Consider the following 19354-nt stretch of genomic DNA (forward strand, 5'->3'; position numbering starts at 1 on the left):
GAAACATAGAACATTGAACATATATAAATTGCGAGCTCTAATCATCTTACCTCCAAGATCGAATCCACTCAGGTGAAGGGTGGTCGCAAATCCCGGACGAGCCCCCAAAATGTTAGACCCCCGAAAACTCAAGTATCCGGGGTCTCAGGCCAGGTTCGCGGTCACCCCAATCACCAGGCGGATTCGAGAGCTTGCTGCAAACTGCACGAGGCTTTATTGTAATTTAACGAACTAACCCCATGTTAGCTCGGGTCTTTCACCCACCCGCCATGGCAGACGGCTAGAAAAAGACGGCTCCTAAGGTCTCCCCAAAGATCTTATAGGGCAGCGTAAGGGGAGTGTCTAGGGGTACGCACAGGCTCACAGGCTCATTGGTGTGCCTCCAGGCTTGGAGGGCTTGCCCTGTGTTGATTGGTCAACTGGTTGTTATGGCTCATAGGCCCTCCCAGGGTGGTTGCTATGCTCTCTACGTCATTGCTGTGCGCTTGTCCGTAAAGCACACCCAGGGTCGTAAAGCATAGCGCCACCAGCTAACTTCTGATTGGTTCCTTGTCACAAGACAGGCATCTGACCTCTAAGTGACCAAGGCAGGTATATGGCAAGCACATGTTCGGCTGTTATGGCTGCCAAAAGGGAAGCCGGTTCCTTCAAAAGAAGTTCTGTTGGAAAGTTTTCAAAGTTCAAAGGCCCATTGTCTTAGTGTATCTTCAGATACTTCTCTGCCTTTGTGTCACCACTTCTCAAAAAACCACCAACATGCTTTTTAATAGTGACCCCATTTAAAAATGTTCTGTATTTGAAAAGCATGAATGGGGACAGGAAAGTGAAAGTGAAACTCATTCAAGATGCCAACACTTAGGACATAGAGACATCCATTTGCCCACGGGAAGGCACCCTGTGCTTCGTCACAGTGCATGTCTTTTTACCATGTCCTTTCACCATGTCCTAAGCCTGTGTCTGCACAGAGCATGCTGGTGTCCCTGCTCACGACACAGGGGCCTTTTCTCCTGAGCACACACCACAGCTCTCATCTCTGCTTTTATTGCACCTTTAGGAACCCCCCCTCCTCTTTCCTCCTCTCAGTCTGTTTCAGTCCCCCACGCCCTCCTCTCTGTCCTGTGCTTCTCTGCCTCCCCTTTGAAGTTTTCCTGTTCCTGCACATCCCAGGCATGCCTCCCACACCTTCCAGGCCCTCCAGCCTGATGAGCAGGGGCAGGGCAGAGAGTCCTAGTGATTAGGCCTCTGCGCAAACGTAAAGGCTTCGGGAGTCTTTAAAGCCAAGATGGAGGGGCTGCTCGAGGCTTCCCACAGAGGAGCTTAGCGAGCTGCTTCCTTTGGACTCCTTCCAAAAACAGAGGCAGTGGCCATTTAAACCCAAAGGGAGTGGGCAGCCATCTTTGCCCTGGGGAGGAGATTTCAGGACTCTGAAAGAAGGAAAGACAGACAAGTGAGACCATGTAGGGCTTTGTTTGGGTGGGGTAAACTCTGTGAGAATCGCTGGCCCCAGCCTGCGTACAAGCTGGGGCACAGGCTGAAAAGTTTCCTTTTCAGCTGGCATTTGTCCATTGCTGGGATGACCAGTGAGTGAGTAGTCAAAGAATCACATGACTGATAGACATCTCTCATGACAGGCGGGAGGGGCTAGGGCAGGAAGACAGGAATCCAGAGAGACAATCTACTTGAGTTCTTGTGTGAGTGGGTGCAGGAAAGAAACTGCTGATGTAACTGATCTATGATGTGGTTAAGGTTTTTATTGTAGATACGAGAGAAAACACCCAGAGGCATCTGGAAGAGTCCAGAGCAGAGAGAGAGAAAGTAGACTGAACATAGCCAGGACTAGGAAAGCAGGAGAGATTAGTGGAGCTATTGCGATAACAAGAGATAGAGAATAGAGTAGAGCTAGAGAGGATGAGCTGGCAAATAGCGAGAGTAGCCAGGTTATAAGAGGGATGAGTAGCTGGGGAGGGGAGCAGCTCATGCTAGCATGGACTTTGAAATGTGTGATGGGTCCTTGTGATCCTAAGGGAGCCCAGAGGCCAGCATGGACCTTGATATTCTAATAGGGGCCACAGGTAGCCATGTGCCCCTTCTGCCAGAGGTAAGGGAAGTGCTCCCTTTCACAGGTAAGAACCAGTTTCACAAGTTCCTGAGGAATGCTGGCTTTTATCTCCCCACCAGAAATCCTGTAGTCCAGTTTGGGCTCATTTCTGGCTATTTGGACAGCTGGAGAGACCTAACAGTTCTGGAAACCAAATTACTGTAATTAAGGCAACTGTCACAGCTCTACCAAAAATGGAGGAGGCATTTACAAGATGGCAAGGCCCAGGCTAACAGAGGATAGAGAAAACACGGTGTGGTCATAGCTTAAGGCTGTGGGAAACTAATGTGGGCATTGCACTCCTTTGAGAATTTCTGAGTTTCAAAGAAACGAGCACAAAGTTATCATGACAGTTTAAGGTAACCTGCCACACCATTTGAAATAAATACCTTTAGAGTTCAAGGCTGGCTGAATGCCGGGGCACTAGGCCTGACCACTTACAGCACTTGCGTTGCTGCTTTTGTTCCTTTGAAGCCTCTGTAGCCTTTTGCTTTTCTTAATGTCTCAGTAGGGAAGTTCCCTGTGGGCTTCAACAGAAATTTCTTAGGTTCCGTGGTTAGGCCTATTTTTCCTACCCTCCCCACTCAAGAACATGCTGAGATCCAGGTGATATCAACACTGGAGGATAAACTGGACTTTGATTCAGTTAATTTTTCAAAGGAAGTAGATCATTCATGAATCCTGAGATTTTTACCTCTCATTAGCAATAAGTTACATCTCATGACTAATCAAGACACAGGAAGGTGTGGTAACACCTGAAGGGAGGCTACACAGAAAGCAGTGAGTGAGCTATGTAGAGGGCTGTCGTGCCTGCTCATCTCCTGGCACCTGCCTGCGCTCAGACACTTACAGTCCAGTGCCCAGAGCTTCTGTTTCCATGTACACTGCTGAAGGAAGAGCACAGAGGTGCCAGCATGGCCAGGCTGTTACCAGCATTGTAACACCTCCAAGAGGGAGTCATGGTCCTAAGAGCAGACACACACACACACCAAAAGAGGGACAAGTACACAGACTGAGAACCCCTCAGAAGACCGGGTATTGGGGAGACATCTGGCTAAAGAGGTCCTACCCAGCTGATGTGGCTGGATTTGGGGATGGCAACAGATGATATTTCACCTTAATACTAATGTGAGACCTCTCCTAATCCAGAAAAGCCTGTTCCTGCTGAACGCCACCGAGGGTCTAGTCACAGACAAGACACTGTACAGTCACCAGTGTTTCCTCCCACCCAGAAGTAAGAACACTTACTTTATTCTTTATTTCTTTCTTTATTCATTTCTTTCTTTATTCATTCTTTTAAAAATATTTTCATTTTGATTTTGTTTTTATGTATATATGTGAGTATATGTTGCATGTGTGTAAGAAGGGTATCCAGTCTCCTGGAACTGGAGTTACATGGTTGTGAGCCATCCAGTGTGGGCACTAGGAACTGAACTCAGGAACTGAACTCAGGAACTGAACTTCTGGAACGACAGGAAGCACCCCCCTCTCTTACCCCTTTGTTTTATATATTTGTTAAAGACAGGGTCTCACTCTGTAGTCCCAGCTTGCCTGGCTGTGTACATATTGCCTTTCTGGTGTACGTAACCAGGCTGCCCTTTAACTCCTGTCTCAGCCTCCAGAATGTGGGGTAACAGATCGTGAGTCAACTCTTTTCCCAGCAGTAGAATCTTTCCCTTTAAAAACAAGTTTCTTCTTGTTGCTATGGAAATTCATTGTCATACAAGGTCACACAGGGAACCGTGTTTCATCACTTCTTAATTAAATCTGGAAAGGTGTCAGCAACTTAAGAAACTGTAGAATTTCAGAGACCCATTCTTCCAGTCATTGGTCTTACCTAAAATACAGCTCTTCAGTCAAGGCTCCTCCTTTTTCAAAGCTAAAGGGGAAAATCTTTGTTTTCCAAAGGTTTTGTTTCCCCTCCCATCTTTAGATCTCATTATCCTTTGGAGGGTTGTTCAGACTTTGTACTGTGCTCTGCCTTTTACTTAACCTGCATCTCTTCCTTTCAGACCTATCCATCAAAAGCCTGTTCCTCTGCCACGTAAGTACAATGAAATCACGATGGCTGTCTTAGTTACAGTTTCTATTGCTGTCAAGAGATGCCATGACCATGGCAACTCTTATAAAGGAAAACATTTAACTGAGGTGGTTGCTTATAGTTCAGAGGTTCAGTCCATTATCAACATGGCAGGGAGCATGATGGCATGGTGTTGGCTACATCTTGATCAGAAGGCAACAGGAAGTGGACTGTGAGAGTGGGAGGAGCTTGAGCATAAGAGGCCTCAAAGCCTGCCCTCCCCAGTGATATGCTTCCTCCAGCAAGGCCACACCCACTCCAACAAAGCCACACCTCCTAATAGTGTCACTCCCTATGAGCTTATGGGGGCCAATTGCATTCTAACTGCCACAAAGGTCAACCACAGGTGGAGGTTAGGGCCAGGTATGGGAGCTAACAGCACTGTCACTTCCACTGTGCAGTTGCAGTGTCTTCTCTTATTTGCTTCCTTGTCTGTAAACTAGGGCCAAAGATATTTATTTTGTAGTGTTACTTTGAAAGGTAAATATTTCCCATCTTTAGTATTGATTGAGCATTTACTTATCGGTCATCATCATTTAAACAAAATACAATACAGCCATTTTCAAAAGCAGATTAAGTCAAACAGCACATGGGAAATACCTAGTACAGTGCTTGGCACCTAGAAGATTCTCAATAAATGATGTGTTTGATTCTGAAATATGTTTTAATGAACCTCACATATTATCTATAAAATATACCCTACAATGAGAATGTGGTAATTATCTGGATAAGTTTGCCAAGGTAAACCACCTTATATATGAATCAGATGAATCAGATCTGGAGAGATGGATGAGAGGCTGAGTTCAGTTCCAGCACCCACAAGGATTCTTAAGCATTTTCACCTTGAGACTACTTTTAATACTTTTAAAATTCAGTGAAGACCCAAATAATTTTGGTTTAAACATTTCTTCCCACTGATAATAAATATATTATAAATTAAATCTGTTGATGAAGGAACATGGAGGAGATATGCCCAAAATACTTTGTGTGTTCATGAAAATGACACTGCATAATAAAATAAAAATAATTAAGTTAACAACAAAGGTAGAATACATTCAGCAAACAGACCATTTTCAAACTGTAGGTTAGAGCAGTAGGTGTGTGGGCTGACTACTTCCCTTGTTTTACGTGTTGTGTAAGTCTCAAAATGGAGCATAAAGAGATTGCTTCTTATTACCAAAGCTTTAAAAAACAAAAACTGTGAAATAAGCCATTAAAAATTACATGAAGTCATTATAAGTATTTTCTTGAAAACTATTTCAAACCAAATGTGTGTGTGTGTGTGTGTGTGTGTGTGTGTTTATATGTCTCTGTGTGTTTGTGTGTGCATATTTGTGTGTGAGTGTGCAGAAAGTGACACTGGATTACAGTTTACAAATCTTATTTACTTCTGAGACAGGTCTTATGTGTAGTTCAGGCTGACCTTAAACTGTTGATCCTCCTGCCTCAGTTTCCTAGTAGCTGGTATTACAGCTTGCATTACCTGGTCCAACTTGACAGAACTTTTAAATGTCTAGAGCTAACAGTCCATTGCTGTGCTTTCTCATAAAAAAAAAAAAAAAAAAACAAGAAGAAAACCCAGGTTTTTCAAAGATAGGTAGTTGCCAAAAAACAAAGACCTCCCAAACCTCTGGAAGGATCTTGGTGATTTCAAGGGGTCCTGAAGCCATCTCTGAACAGCATTGTCCTAAGGATTTGTCGCTTCTGTGTTTGGTCCACAATGCTCTCTCAGTAGTGAGACATAGGCATTGAAACTGCATAGAAACTAGTAAAGATTAATGGACTTGTCAAATCTCTTTCAGGGTTTCCAGAAGGGGGAAGCCCAGCTGTAGATGGACCATTATGTAGCTTGTCATCTAATTCCACTTTTGCAGACCAGGTATGACATGAGCTTGATGTCATCGGACTGTTTGCAGTGAACTCTGGGAAAGGGCATGTCTTCTGAGGACAATTTGGAGGAAGGCTGAGGATGGAGTCTGGATTTTAATTGAGCTGATCTGATGGCTACAGAATGTCTTGTTTTTTTCAGTGACTAAGAAAGACCTTGGCATACTTCTTCTCATTTCTGTTCCAGATACCCAAATAACAGTTAGTGCTTCTTTAAAATCGGGAAGGAATGTGTTGTTTTTGTTGTTACTCCTCTCACATAGATTTTATTTAAACTTTATAATTTCCTCAGAATAGACCTGTGGAGGCTTATGATGTTAAAGCTGTATCAAACGGAACAGCATAAAAAAGACAGAAAGGACCCTGTGTGCTCTGAGCTTAGACAAAATGTGAAGATGGTAAGGGAGCAAATATCCTTATTTGTCAAAATCAAGTAAGATAATATTACTGAAACACTGGCAATAGGGAGAAATAGTTTGGTTGGTAAAGTGCTTGCTGCACAAGCATGAGGATTTGAAAACCGGCTCCAGAAGTAACAAGCAGAACAAAAGAAAACAAATGAAAAAAAGGGGGGGGGGTAATGCCATGTGTTTGTAATCCCAGCACTGACAAGACAGAAACAGTAGCTCCCTGGGGTGGACTGATCAGCCAGCCTGGCTTCATCTTTGAGCCCAGTGAGAGATTCTAACTCAAAAAACAAGTGGACAGCTCCCGAGGAACAGCAGCAAATGTTGATATCTGGCACACACACACTGAAATTATGAAGCACCCTATAAAGCATCAAGAATAAGAGCATGATGAGAAAAGAATATATAATTCATTCAGGAGGTCCATTTATGTTTTAGGACTAAATTGAGCAGCTAATGCCAAATGGGAGTGAGCTAGCCATGTAAGCCTTGTGGTTGGACAAAGGAAACACAAAATTCATTTTAACATCACTGGTAAAGATGTTGATGAATGTCACTAGTGACTTGGTCTTGCAATACTAGCCATTTAAGCTCCTCTCCTAAATACTCATGTACTTATGTTTTTTTTTATTTAATTTACAAACAAGCTTGCTTCACATGTCAATCCCAGCTCCATCTCTATCACCTCCTCCCAACCCTCAGTCTTCCACCCCATTCCCCCCCCCCCCCGCTACCTAGGGAGGGTGAGGCCCTCCATGGGGTATCTCCTAGTCTGTCATATCATTCGGGACAGGGCCTAGGCTTTCCCCCATGTATCCAGGCTGAGAGAGCATCCCTCCATGTGGGGGCTCCCAAAGTCCATTTGTATGCCAGGGATAAATTGTGATCTACTACTTGAGGTCCCATAGATTGCTGAGGCCTTCTCACTGACACCCACGTTTAGGAGGTCTGCATCAGTCCCATGCTGGCCTCTCAGCCATCAGTCTGGGATCCATGAGCAATCCCTTGTTCAGGTTTTACCAGCTGTGGGTTTTACCAGCCTGGTCTTGACCCCTTTACTCATCACTCCTCCCTCTCTGCTACTGGGTTCCCAGGAGTTCAGTTCAGTGTTTAACTGTCGGTATCTAATGCTCATGTAGTTTGAGGACCAGCTCATGTTTCATAATGTGTGTCTCACAGGAGGCAGAACTTCACGGGAAGCCCTGGTATGCTGGTGCCTGTGACCGCAAGTCTGCTGAAGAGGCCCTGCACAGATCCAACAAGGTTTGGCCACCTAAAAATCCCACACTGTGGAGCTCATCATAGGTCCAACTAAGTAATTGCAGGGGTGCAGGTAGAGGGCTATTTCCCTATGCTTTCTCCTCTCTTGGAACTACCCGTCTTGTTCTGCCATCTCCTTCCTATTTACCTTTAATCTCAAGGCTCTGTGGGCTCCACTGCCCCTCACACAATGGAGAAAAGTGGGAGGCAGGGGAGATTTGGGGAAGAACTGATGCTGCAGGAGCCCTGCCTTGGAGTGTGGAAGAACAGGCTATTTTGAAACAACTCAAGATCTGGATGAAGCAGCAGAAACTACCTGGGAGTCTATTTTTGAGAGCTCAACCCTGGGGATGGATGGGACAATGCAAGGTTAAAGCTCTCTTTTCACTTCCTCTACTCTCCCATTCTTTTTTAAAAAAAGATTTTATTTATTTATTATGTATACAGTCTTCTGCCTGCAGGCCAGCAGAAGGCACCAGATCTCATTCAAGGTCGTTGTTAGCCACCATGTGGTTGCTGGGAATTGAACTCAGGACCTCTGGAAGAACAGTCAGTGCTCTTAACCACTGAGCCATCTCTCCAGCCCTACTCTCCCATTTTTTAAAAGCCCGAATCCCTGTTGAAATGTCATCAATTGGCTGGTGAGGGTTCCTTTGTTCAGCCTAGCTGGGAATTGTGGGTAGTCCAGGAGAAGTCCTTCTAGGACTGTCTCCATGTTGAGGATTTCCTCAGTTTTTGCTTCTTTCTTGTCCAGCCCACACTACTTGGGGAAAAAAATGATCACCTTTTTGGGGGGTCCAATGTTGTACAACAGGGAAGGTGGCCCTGGAGGGAGACAGGATGGGGGAGAGGGTGTGTTTTGGATCAGTCACAACCTGTTTGTGTGGGCCAACCACAGCTCTGCCTTGATATCAATCACAGTCACTCAAGCTTATAAGTTTTTTTTTAATATTTTATTTATTTATTATGTATACAACATTCTGCTTCCATGTATATCTGCACACCAGAAGAGGGCACCAGATCTCATAACGGATGGTTGTGAGCCACCATGTGGTTTCTGGGAATTGAACTCAGGACCTCTGGAAGAGAGGCTGGAACACTTAACCTCTGAGCCATCTCTCCAGCTCAAACTTGTGTTTTGAACCAACCACTGTCTACCTCCTTAGCTAGTTCACTAGGGGAAGGGCTTACCCCTTGGCTAAGGTGGAAATGGTTGCAAGGCTATCTAAAGTTGAGTGAGGCTTGCCATCACTGCAGCTGTTTCAGTGAGCCCTGGCCGACTCCATCGCCTCCAGAGCCAGCACAGTCAGGGCAAGCTTTTCAGAGTTGTCTCAAGGCCACCGTGTCACTCTTCAGTGGTCATCACTGTCTGGCTGACTCTGCTGCACTCCATTTTAAATGTCGTGGTTGTCCCCAAGGCTTCCTTTGGGTCACACATTAAATCTCTATTGGAGTTCACTTAGTCCTCAGAGATTTTGTAAAATTTGTCCCTTTGTTTCTGAGATAGTTTTTTTTCTTTCTTTTTCTTCAAATTCTTTCCTAAAGCTGAACACCATCTATTGCATTTCTTCTTTCTGTCTTTTTGGCTAGGTTTTGTTCATAACTTTTTTAAAATTTGTAATACTAAACTATTTTAATAAAATATTTCATATAAATTAGAATATTCTATTACACTTTTTCTACTTTAACATAATTATGTCTGTTGAGATGAGCATTTTCTTTAGCTAAAAGCTTCAATTTCCAGGTACTACTTCCTTCTTACAGTTCTTGCACACAGAATATGTTAGACTTTTACTAAGGGAACTGGCAAACATGGGCCCTTGTTCAAGATACTCTAGGTTTGATCTTACTGTGTCCTTTTACATACTTCTAAATCCCAACAAGCATAATACCTCAGGGAACACATCAAACACTGGCATTGGCTTCACTCAAGTTTGTCTACATCTCTGTCTTGTGAACAGTACTCTTGGAAAACAATAAAATAAATTCTAATCAATAATAAAAACGTGGAGCTAAATAATCGATATTTGAAAACAAAATATTCTTCATAAACCGGTTTCTAGCTTACAGAAATATAACTAATACTACCACTGTGCTTTGCTTTTATTAAACAGGATGGATCATTTCTTATTCGGAAAAGCTCTGGCCATGATTCTAAGCAGCCATATACACTAGTTGCATTCTTTAATAAGCGAGTATATAATATTCCTGTACGGTTTATTGAAGCAACCAAACAATATGCTTTGGGAAAGAAGAAAAATGGTGAAGAGGTTAGTAATTATTCTTTCTCTATTTATTTATTTATTTATTTATTTATTTATTTACTTACTTACTTACTTACTTATTCACTTACTTATTTTGAGACAGAGTTGTATTATGTAGCCTGGGTGGGCCTGAAACTCCCTAGCCCAGGCTGGCCTTAAGCTTATAATCCCCCTGAGTGTGGGATCCTAAAGAGGGTACCACTGTGGCTGGCTGATAATTTCTTTAACTCAGCTCTACATCTATGTTTTGAACACAGTGTCACCATGCTCTATTAGGTGTCAGAGAAAAAGGAAAAGAATACAAAAGTACTTGGTCTTAGGGTCTCTCTCTCTCTCTCTCTCTCTCTCTCTCTCTCTCTCTCTTACACACACACACACACACACACTGTGTGTGTGTGTGTGTGTGTGTGTGTGTGTCATCAGTAGAAAATAAAAGGAAATGCCATGCTTTGACATACTATATTATATAGTATATGATGCATGCTGTGTAATAGAATATTTTATGAGAAAGCAGAAGAAAGTGATTATATATATATATATATGCTAGTACTTTTTTACAATTTGAATGTCTGTGTGTATGGTGTGCATGGGTGTGAGGCACACATGCACATCTGTGTACATGTATGTGGAGGCCCAAGGTTAATACTTGAGAATCTTTCTTGATCGCTCTCCACGCTGTTGTTTGAGCCAGGATCTCTTGATTGAACATGGCTATTCTAGTTACCTGTTTGCTCCAGGGATCCCTTGGCTCTGTCTTCTGAGTGCTAGAATTATAGGCAGGCCACTATGCCCACCTGGCATTTTTATGGGCACTGGGGATCTGAACTCCCATCTTTATGCTTGCACAGCAAGGGCTTTATCCACTGACCATCTCCTCAACCCCTCTTTCCACTCATTATTAGTAAGGGTAATATGGTATAATTTATTAGTTCAAGAAAACTTATAAATGGAAGTTGAAATGCCAAATCAAATTAAGGTTGTAAGAATCTAGGTCATGAACTAGTTCTCCAAAATCAAGGCCTAGCAGCTCAACTCAACTCTGGCACTAAGTTAGGTGACCAGGGAAGGACTTGAGAATTCAGAATTTGATTTGAAGCATTATACTATAATTTTATGCCAAGATGAGATCATGCAATGAAAAAGTACTCACATAGGCCTTAAATAACAAACAGAAATGTCTTTAATGAAGAGCAAAATGGAAGCTCAAAATGTTTCTGTTTAGGTAGATTGTTCCAATAAAGGAATCTTGGAGTATGAGTAAGAATTATCTTTGTCACTGTTCAATCGCTATGAAGAGACAACATGACCAAAGCAACACTTATAAAGGAAAGCATTTCACTGGGGGCTGACTTAAGGTTTCAGAGGTTTAGTCCTATCATCATGGTGACAACGTGGCACTGGAGAAGTAGCTAGAGTTATAGTCTGATCTGTAGGCAAAGAGAGAAATACCAAGCCTCGTGTGGGCTTTTGAACCCCTAACTCCAGTGACACAGCTTCTCAACAAGCTCACACCTCCTAATCCTTCTCAAATAGTGCCACTTCCCTTATGACTAAGTATTCACATGTATGGTCCTGTGGGTGCCAGTTTTAGTCATGACACCACACCTATGTATGGTCCAGAAAGGAATGCTTGTTCCCATCTAGAATGATAGGTTGGATTTGGATCTGTGGAATAAAAGTGGGAAGAATGAAAAGGAAAAAGGGTAGAAAGGACAGTTTAAACAGTGAAAATAGCATAACCAAGGTTCTAGTGAAGAGACACTTATGAGTGAGTGTGGTGGCACCTTCCTGTAATGCCAGCAGTTGGGAGGCTGAGGTTAGAAGATTGTGAGTTCAAGTCCAGCCTGGGCCAACAAGTGAGGCCCTCCCTCAACTTTTAAAATGGAAGAAGGTAGGGAGAAAGGAACGAGGGGATGAAAGAAAGGAGGAGGGCAAAATGAAGGAAGAAAGGAAAACATTTTTTGAAGATACTTTCAGAAAGAGCCACACCCTTCCAAACCCAGCATTGTTTGTTTGTTTTTTAAATCACAGTTGCTAATGCATCTGTCTTCTCCAATGATGAGGCTGGGACTATGTCTTCTTCACTTCTGCCTTCACAGAACTGGAGTAAAATGGCTTACTTTAGTGGATACTAAATGAATGAATTCAACTGTTGGTTGAAAGGCATTTGTAAAACAAACCAAATAGCCTTTCTGTACTCTTTATTTTGTTTTCTAAAAAATGACACACATGCTGGGCAGTGGTGACACACGCCTTTAATCCCAGCACTTGGGAGGCAGAGGCAGAGGATCTCTGTGAGTTCAAGACCAGCCTGGTCTGCAGAGTGAGTTCCAGGATAGCCTCCAAAGCCACAGAGAAACCCTGTCTCAAAAAAAAAATAAGTAAATAAAACACACACACACACACACACACACACACACACACACACAGCACAACACTATCATGGTCCATCTGCCATCTTGATCATGTTTAGGTATGAGGCTTGACATGCAGAACCATTTTAGAACCCCACCAACAGTACACAACGTTCAAATTCATATTTCACCAATACTTGTAACTTGTTATTTTCTGGGTTGTTTGTTATAGTAGCCATCTCAATGGATGCATCATGATACCTCATTCACATTCCTCTGGTGACTAGTGTTGCTCAGCATCTCTTCATATATTTGTTGGCCACTTATATATCATCCATGCAGAACTGTTTATTCAAAGTCCTTTGAATACTTTCCAATCAAGTGTTCCAGTTTTTACTGTTGTTGAGTTTGAGATTTGTTTGTTTGTTTTGTTTTGGGTTTTTTTGAAACAGTGTTTCTCTGTGTATCCCTGACTATTCTGGAATTCATTCTGTAGACCAGGCTGGCCTTGCCTGGTCAGAGAACCCCTTGCCTCTGCCTCCCAAATGCTGGGATTAAAAATGTGCACCACCACTGCCCAGCTCTGAGTTTGGGAATGTATCAAAATATTCCCTACCTTCCTTGGGTACCCTTTTAGCTGTTGGTTTTGTTCTATGATATGTTCTCATCGATGCATCTTGGTTTTGGTGCTTGTGTTCTTCATGTCACATCCAGGAAATCATTGCCAAATCCAATGTCAGTGTTTTCTTATGTCATAATTAGAAAAGACAAACTTTTGAGTCTGAGAACACTAATCAAGAGCAAAATTGCACTGTCATATAACAAAGTTAAATAGCTGTTCTATTTCATTTTCTAGCCTTTTAGTTTCCAATTACGCTCAGCTTCACAGCTCCTTATGCCAAACAGACAGAATAAATGTATTGTGGCATTTATCACAAAAGAGTCTCACGGGCAATGAAAGAGGTTTGGATGGTTGAAGGAGTCAAGATAAAATTATGTACAGGTCTCTGTCTGATTCCCTCCTGCCGGAAATGCTATCTTAAAAGCCTCTTGGAAAATGTTACTTAATCATAATCAGTGCTAGGAGATGGTGTCGATTGATGCTAACAGGACAGCCCCAGGACTGGCTTCCTTTCCAAGTCTTTTCAAGGGTGTAGCTCACCTTCTAGAGGCATGAAAATGGGGAGCCAGGAGCTGTCCTACTCACAGGTCCTGAAATTTTCTTAAACTTTGAACTCTCAGAGAGGCTCTGGGCTTCCTTATTTTGAAAAAGCCACACACTAGTTAACAAAAATTCTTTAGTTCTTTAGTTCTTCTTGTCCTAACTGGTCAGCACTTTTCCTCCACTCTCGGCATAACCAGCCCCTGGATTAAAATGATAATGGTGTCTGGCAATGCTGAAAATCAACTGAAAATCTTTAAATTATTTGTAAGAAAAAATTATGTTTTCAATACACTGAACATAAAATAGGAAATGAAAATTTGTGCTGTTTAATATCAACTATGCATATATTTTTAAAGATTGTTTCTCTACATTTTTTTACTTCTCATGTATTACATCCCAACCAGTTTCCCCTTCCTCTCCCAGTGCCCCCCTTTCTCTACTTCTATTTGTGTAGAATAATAGATAAAGCAAAAATATAATTACTTAATTAATTGTTTAACTTTTCATGCAGTTGTTTTGGCTTGCATAGTATATTAGCCTCATAGCTTTGATGACTGCTTTATTTTATTGTCCATGAGACGTTGAGTTACTGAACCAGTTATTTTCTGTACATATGTGGACATCTCAAATACACCTAATTAATATGACCATAAATAAAGAGAACTGGGGGAAAGCAACAACTAAACAATGGCAATTCATCTTTTATTTAAACCACAAATGTGCTTCAACTCCACTTCTATCTCAGTTCCAACTCAATTCAAATCCTCTTCTGTGTTTCTTGAGCTCAGAACACACTTCTTGGAATTCAGCAGCAAAGACCTTGTTTTTGCTCATCTCCTAGTCCTTTCATTTTCAAATCTCTGTGTTTAGTTTGGCAAAATTCTGTGCCTCCTCCCTGTCTTCCTGCCCCCTCCCCAAATGAATGTATCATGACATTTCTCAGGGAGGAATCCCACTGGCACTTGCAAAAGCGCTGAGTGGCTGCAGAGAAGGAGGGCACGAAGGTAAAAGCATGTGGAAGTCCCTACGGCTTGCCTCTCCGCCACAGTCTAACATTCAGATGGCCATCCAGCTAAAATGCACCTGTATTTCATTTGAGAAGTTGTCCAGTATTATGAATACATTGTTATCAATATGTAGATCTTGGAAGTCATCTGTAGTGCAATATCTACTCCCCCACCCCTGCACCTGTAGTGCTGACCATGCCCATTTGGATGTGGGCACAGGTGTGGACCTAATGGAGGGTAGGATTACATCTAGGGTCCGGATCCCAGCTCTCTTTCTTCTTTCCAGTCGGGTCACAGAGAGCAGCCTGGGTGGATCCCTGGAGCAGGAACTTGTGGCAGTCATCTGTTTCTTGTGTTGGTGCCTTCTCCCCGAAAAGAAATTATATTAATCTATATTGAGCCTAGTCCTGTGAATCTTGATCCGTGCATCCTTAGTCCTCCAAACAATCAATGAAACTTCTAAATTGCTTTGTACCAGATGGTTATCTGTACTGAAGAAGTTAAGGGACACAATAAAGTCAATGGATACTAGTTCCATAAACCATAGAAGTATTGCAGACCTATTATTTTAAAAATCATAAATGTACCTACTTGATGAGTGTGAATTTTTGTATACTTAATGCATTTTATTATATTTATTTAATTATTATATTTATTTAATTTATTTATATTTATTTAATTATTATATTTATTTTAATTATATTTATATTAATAATTATATATTGTATTATATTTATTTAATCTTTCATTTAAAACTTTGATCATTTTTCAAAACAAACTTTCTGACATCCTTAAATCAAGACTTACAGACATGGGAGGTTCAAATATAGAAAGATTAATGTGTATGGTAGGAGTAGGGCATAAAGCTTCAGTATTGCTTTGTCATCAAGTTGGCTCTAAGTTTACAAGCAGCAGCCAAGTATAGACAGAAATAAGAGGATTCATAAAGCTCCCCTTTCTTTTTAAAAAGATTTTATTTATTTATTATGTATACAACATTCTGCTTCCATGTATATCTGCACACCAGAAGAGGGCACCAGATCTCATAACGGATGGTTGTGAGCCACCATGTGGTTGCTGGGAATTGAACTCAGGACCTCTGGAAGAGCAGTCAGTGCTCTTAACCTCTGAGCCATCTCTCCAGCCCCAAAGCTCTCCTTTCTTGTTCAGAAAAGAAAACAAAATAATAAATGTAGCTAGGAAATCAGTTTTCCTGGTACTGAATCCTAAGAGTAATTTATTGTATAAGTTGTTTTGCAGTTGGCTTCCATCATTATAATAAAAATACCTAACATAACCAACTTACAAAGATAAAAAGTTTATATTGACTCAGTTTTGAAGGTCTTAGTCTGTAATAGATTGGCCTTACTCTTTTGGACCCCATGGTTAAGTCAGTACATCATGGAAGAGTGAAATTACTCACAAGAAGAAGGAGTGACTGGTGTCCCACAATGCCCTCAAGGGCACATCCAGAATGAAGTAAAGACTTCCAATGAGGCCTGTTACTTAAAGTTTCCACTAGCATAATAGTGGCACTGTGGTTACCTTGCCTTTAGTATGCTGGTTCCCAACCTGTGGGTCGCAACCCTTTTGGGGGTAAACAACACTTTCACAGGGGTTGCATATATCCGATTTTGACATTGTAATTCATAACAGTAGCAAAATTACAGTTATGAAGTGGCAACAACAGTTTTATGGTTGGGGAGGTCCCCACAACATGAGGATCTGTATAAAGGTTTGCAGCATTGAGAAGGTTGAGAACCATTGCTTTTAGCAATTGGGCCTTTGGGAGATTGTCAAGACTCGTGCAAAATTACAAATAACTTGTGTAGTTGGAAGCTTTTCTCATCCTGCCCACCAGTTCCCAAATAACCACTCTAAAGCTTAATATTAATTATAATTGCTTGTCTGATGGCTCAGGCTTCTTACTGGCTAGCTCTACATATAAATCAACCCATTTCTATGTTCTATATTTTACCATGAGGCTCGTGACTTGTTACCTCACACCTTGCTTCCCCAGCGGCTACATGGCATCTCCCTGACTTGGCCTTCTTTATCTCTGTAACTCTGTTTGGGTTTCCTGCCTAGCTATATTCTACCTGGCCATTGGCCAAAACAGTTTTATTCATCAACCAATAAAAGCAATACATCTTAACAGCATACAGAAGGACATCCCACATCAAATTTGTGTTTTGTGAGGGATATAGAGAAGCCTATCACATGGCAGTTTCATGTTTGACAATAAAAACTGGTTTTTAATTATTTTTGAGACAGGGTTTCTTTGTGGCTGTTCTGGATTTCACTCTGGGCTCATCCTGTCTCTGCCTCCAGAGTGCTGGGATCAAGGGTGCTCTAACACACCCAACTCAGAAGCAAATGTTTAAACTCATTTAGCAAGACATTAAAAAAAAATTACATCCTAATCAGTGAGGTAACTTGACTAAGTAGGTATTCTAATTGAAGCTATCCATGGGGCTTTGGTCCTACTAAATACAGGAAGGTCCAGAACCTACCACCCTGCAGGCTCCAGTCTTTGTTAAACTAGATGGACACTTCTGAGCAGAATATCAACTGAGACCTGGTAACTGTGAACACCTTGAGAAAGAGAGGAGAGGAAAGGAGAGGAGAGGAGAGGAGAGGAGAGGAGAGGAGAGGAGAGGAGAGGAGCATGGAGGTAACATAAACAGATGTTAATTCACCCATTTTTCCTTCCCTAGTACTTTGGAAGTGTTGTGGACATCATCCAGAACCATCAGCACAACCCCCTGGTTCTTATTGACAGTCAGAATAACACAAAGGATTCTACAAGACTGAAATATGCTGTGAAAGTTTCATAAAGAAAGAGACATCGATCCCACTGTTTTAGACATTTCCTCCATTTCTTCTTTTGAGAAAACTTCATATTCTGTATCTGAATCATCAGCAATAGCAGAGAAGATGAATGAAGCCACTGAGGTGGTAAACTTCACTCCTTCATAAGATGCTCACATCAACTTTTCTAGTGCCTGACCTGATGAAGTGATAGCTGGGGAAGTTCAGTTATTACGCTACTAATATTCTCCAAATAAATGTATTTAAAAGAAACAGGTGTAATGCATTTTCAGTCATGTAAGAAAACAACACTGTATTTTTAACTGAGAAAATCATACTCTCGGATGCAACAAAGCTGCTGGGAGTTTAGGCCTGTCAGCAATCACTGCACCTGAATGTAGCCAGGCTGTCTACCACTGGTGCACGACAGTTATGTCTTAGTTAAACTTTTTTTTTTTTCTTTTTGAGACAGGGTCTCACTACGTAGCTCTGGCTATCCTGGAACTCTCTTTTTCTGTAGATCAGGATGACCTCAAACTCACAGAGATCCACCTGACTCTGACTTTCAAGTGCTGGGATCAGAGGTGTGCACCATCATACCCGGTTTTAGTTAAACAGCATGGCATGTTTTTATATGTCAGTTTCATGACTACTAAATTATGGGTTGAATTGTGTCTAAGGCCTTACAGATAAAAAGTCAAGTTAAGATGGGGTCAGTAAGGTACCCATCAGGCGACCTGTTGACATGTTCCTTATGAGGGAAAGAGCTGTGACTACAGGTGCAGTCATGCATAGCGAGAAAGAAGAGGCATCAGAGGAGGACACCATGTGAAGACTGGAACTGTGCACTCACAAACCAAGGGATGCCAACGATGGCTGCCAAACCAGCAAAGGCCAAGCAAGGGCAAGGGCAGATCCCCTCCAGGTTCAGAGGAAACATCGGCCCCTTTACACCTTGGCTTCAGACTTCAAGCATCTAGATCTGGGGGTCAATGAGTCAGATTGTAGTGGTCTGTGGTAATAACAGCCCTGTGAAATGAATACAATTCACAGACACTTTTTACAAATAACATCTTACATGTGTATATACACCAAAGTTTTGAAAATCTGGATAGAACATGTTTTCTCTGATAAAAAAAAAAAAGTGGACTTGCTTGGAATGTACTAGAAAGAACAATTTACAATAAGGAAGACTGAGGCAATCTTTTACAAAGAACACCTGCTGATGACAGGAAGTACAGGCACCCTCTGTGTTTTGCTCAGAGCTACATGGAAATAGTTTTTACTGTAAGTAAATCTTCATTCATTTCTTCTGTTACTGCAGTTATCATCCTTGTTCTCAGAGCAGTCTCTTTTGCTCTGTCTCCAACTGTCCTTCAGGTGGCACTTTCCAACAAGATGAAGAAGCATAGCTTTTTTTTTTAAAAAAAAAAATACATGTCTATGCAAATCCATAGTAATTTAATATTCAGCACTGCTATGATGGGTTTCTTGGAGCCAAAGTTGGGCTCCATAAGATAGTCTCTGCGGAGGGATCCTCTCATCTCCAGTGGTGGGAGAAATATCCTACCTAACATGACTTCCCCATCCCCACCTCCCAGAAAGAGTCCATTAAAGAGTAGGCAACCCTACCTGCTTCTCCAAAGCTGTCCTCTGCAGGCAGAAGTCTCAAAGAAAACCTCAAGAGATCCCATCAGTTTTGTTTATGATTTTCTTTTCTTTTTTCTTTCTTTCTTCCTTCCTTTCTTTCTTTCTTTCTTTATTTATTTATTTTTGTTTTTTGTTTTTCAAGACAGGGTTTCTCTGTGTAACAGTCCTGTCCTGGAACTTGCTTTGTAGATCAGGCTAGCTTTGTACTCACTAAGATCCGCCTGCCTCTGCCTCCCAAGTGCTGGGATTAAAAGTGTGTGCCACCACCTTACAGCTTGTCTATTGTTTTCAATACTTAACAAGCAAGTCATTTTTCACAGAGAATTTCTCAGGCAAACTAGCTGATGGGATGGGAGTGGCACAGTGGCTGA

General features: G+C 41.8%; 1 protein-coding gene across 1 annotated transcript in view; it reads left to right on the forward strand.

Annotated features, from left to right (window-relative positions):
- Positions 1-17606, forward strand: part of Blnk (B cell linker) — a 77627-nt gene extending 60021 nt beyond the window's left edge. The window contains exons 13-18 of the mRNA XM_027407341.2: positions 3248-3332; positions 4111-4142; positions 5981-6057; positions 7652-7735; positions 9847-10002; positions 17240-17606. Coding sequence (XP_027263142.1) covers positions 3248-3332; positions 4111-4142; positions 5981-6057; positions 7652-7735; positions 9847-10002; positions 17240-17359 — 554 coding nt within the window. The 3' untranslated portion in view covers positions 17360-17606. The remainder of the gene's footprint in view (positions 1-3247; positions 3333-4110; positions 4143-5980; positions 6058-7651; positions 7736-9846; positions 10003-17239) is intronic.
- Positions 17607-19354: the final 1748 nt, after the last annotated feature.

The sequence above is a fragment of the Cricetulus griseus genome, chromosome 3 (genome assembly GCF_003668045.3).
Source record: "Cricetulus griseus strain 17A/GY chromosome 3, alternate assembly CriGri-PICRH-1.0, whole genome shotgun sequence".
NCBI lineage: Eukaryota > Metazoa > Chordata > Mammalia > Rodentia > Cricetidae > Cricetulus > Cricetulus griseus.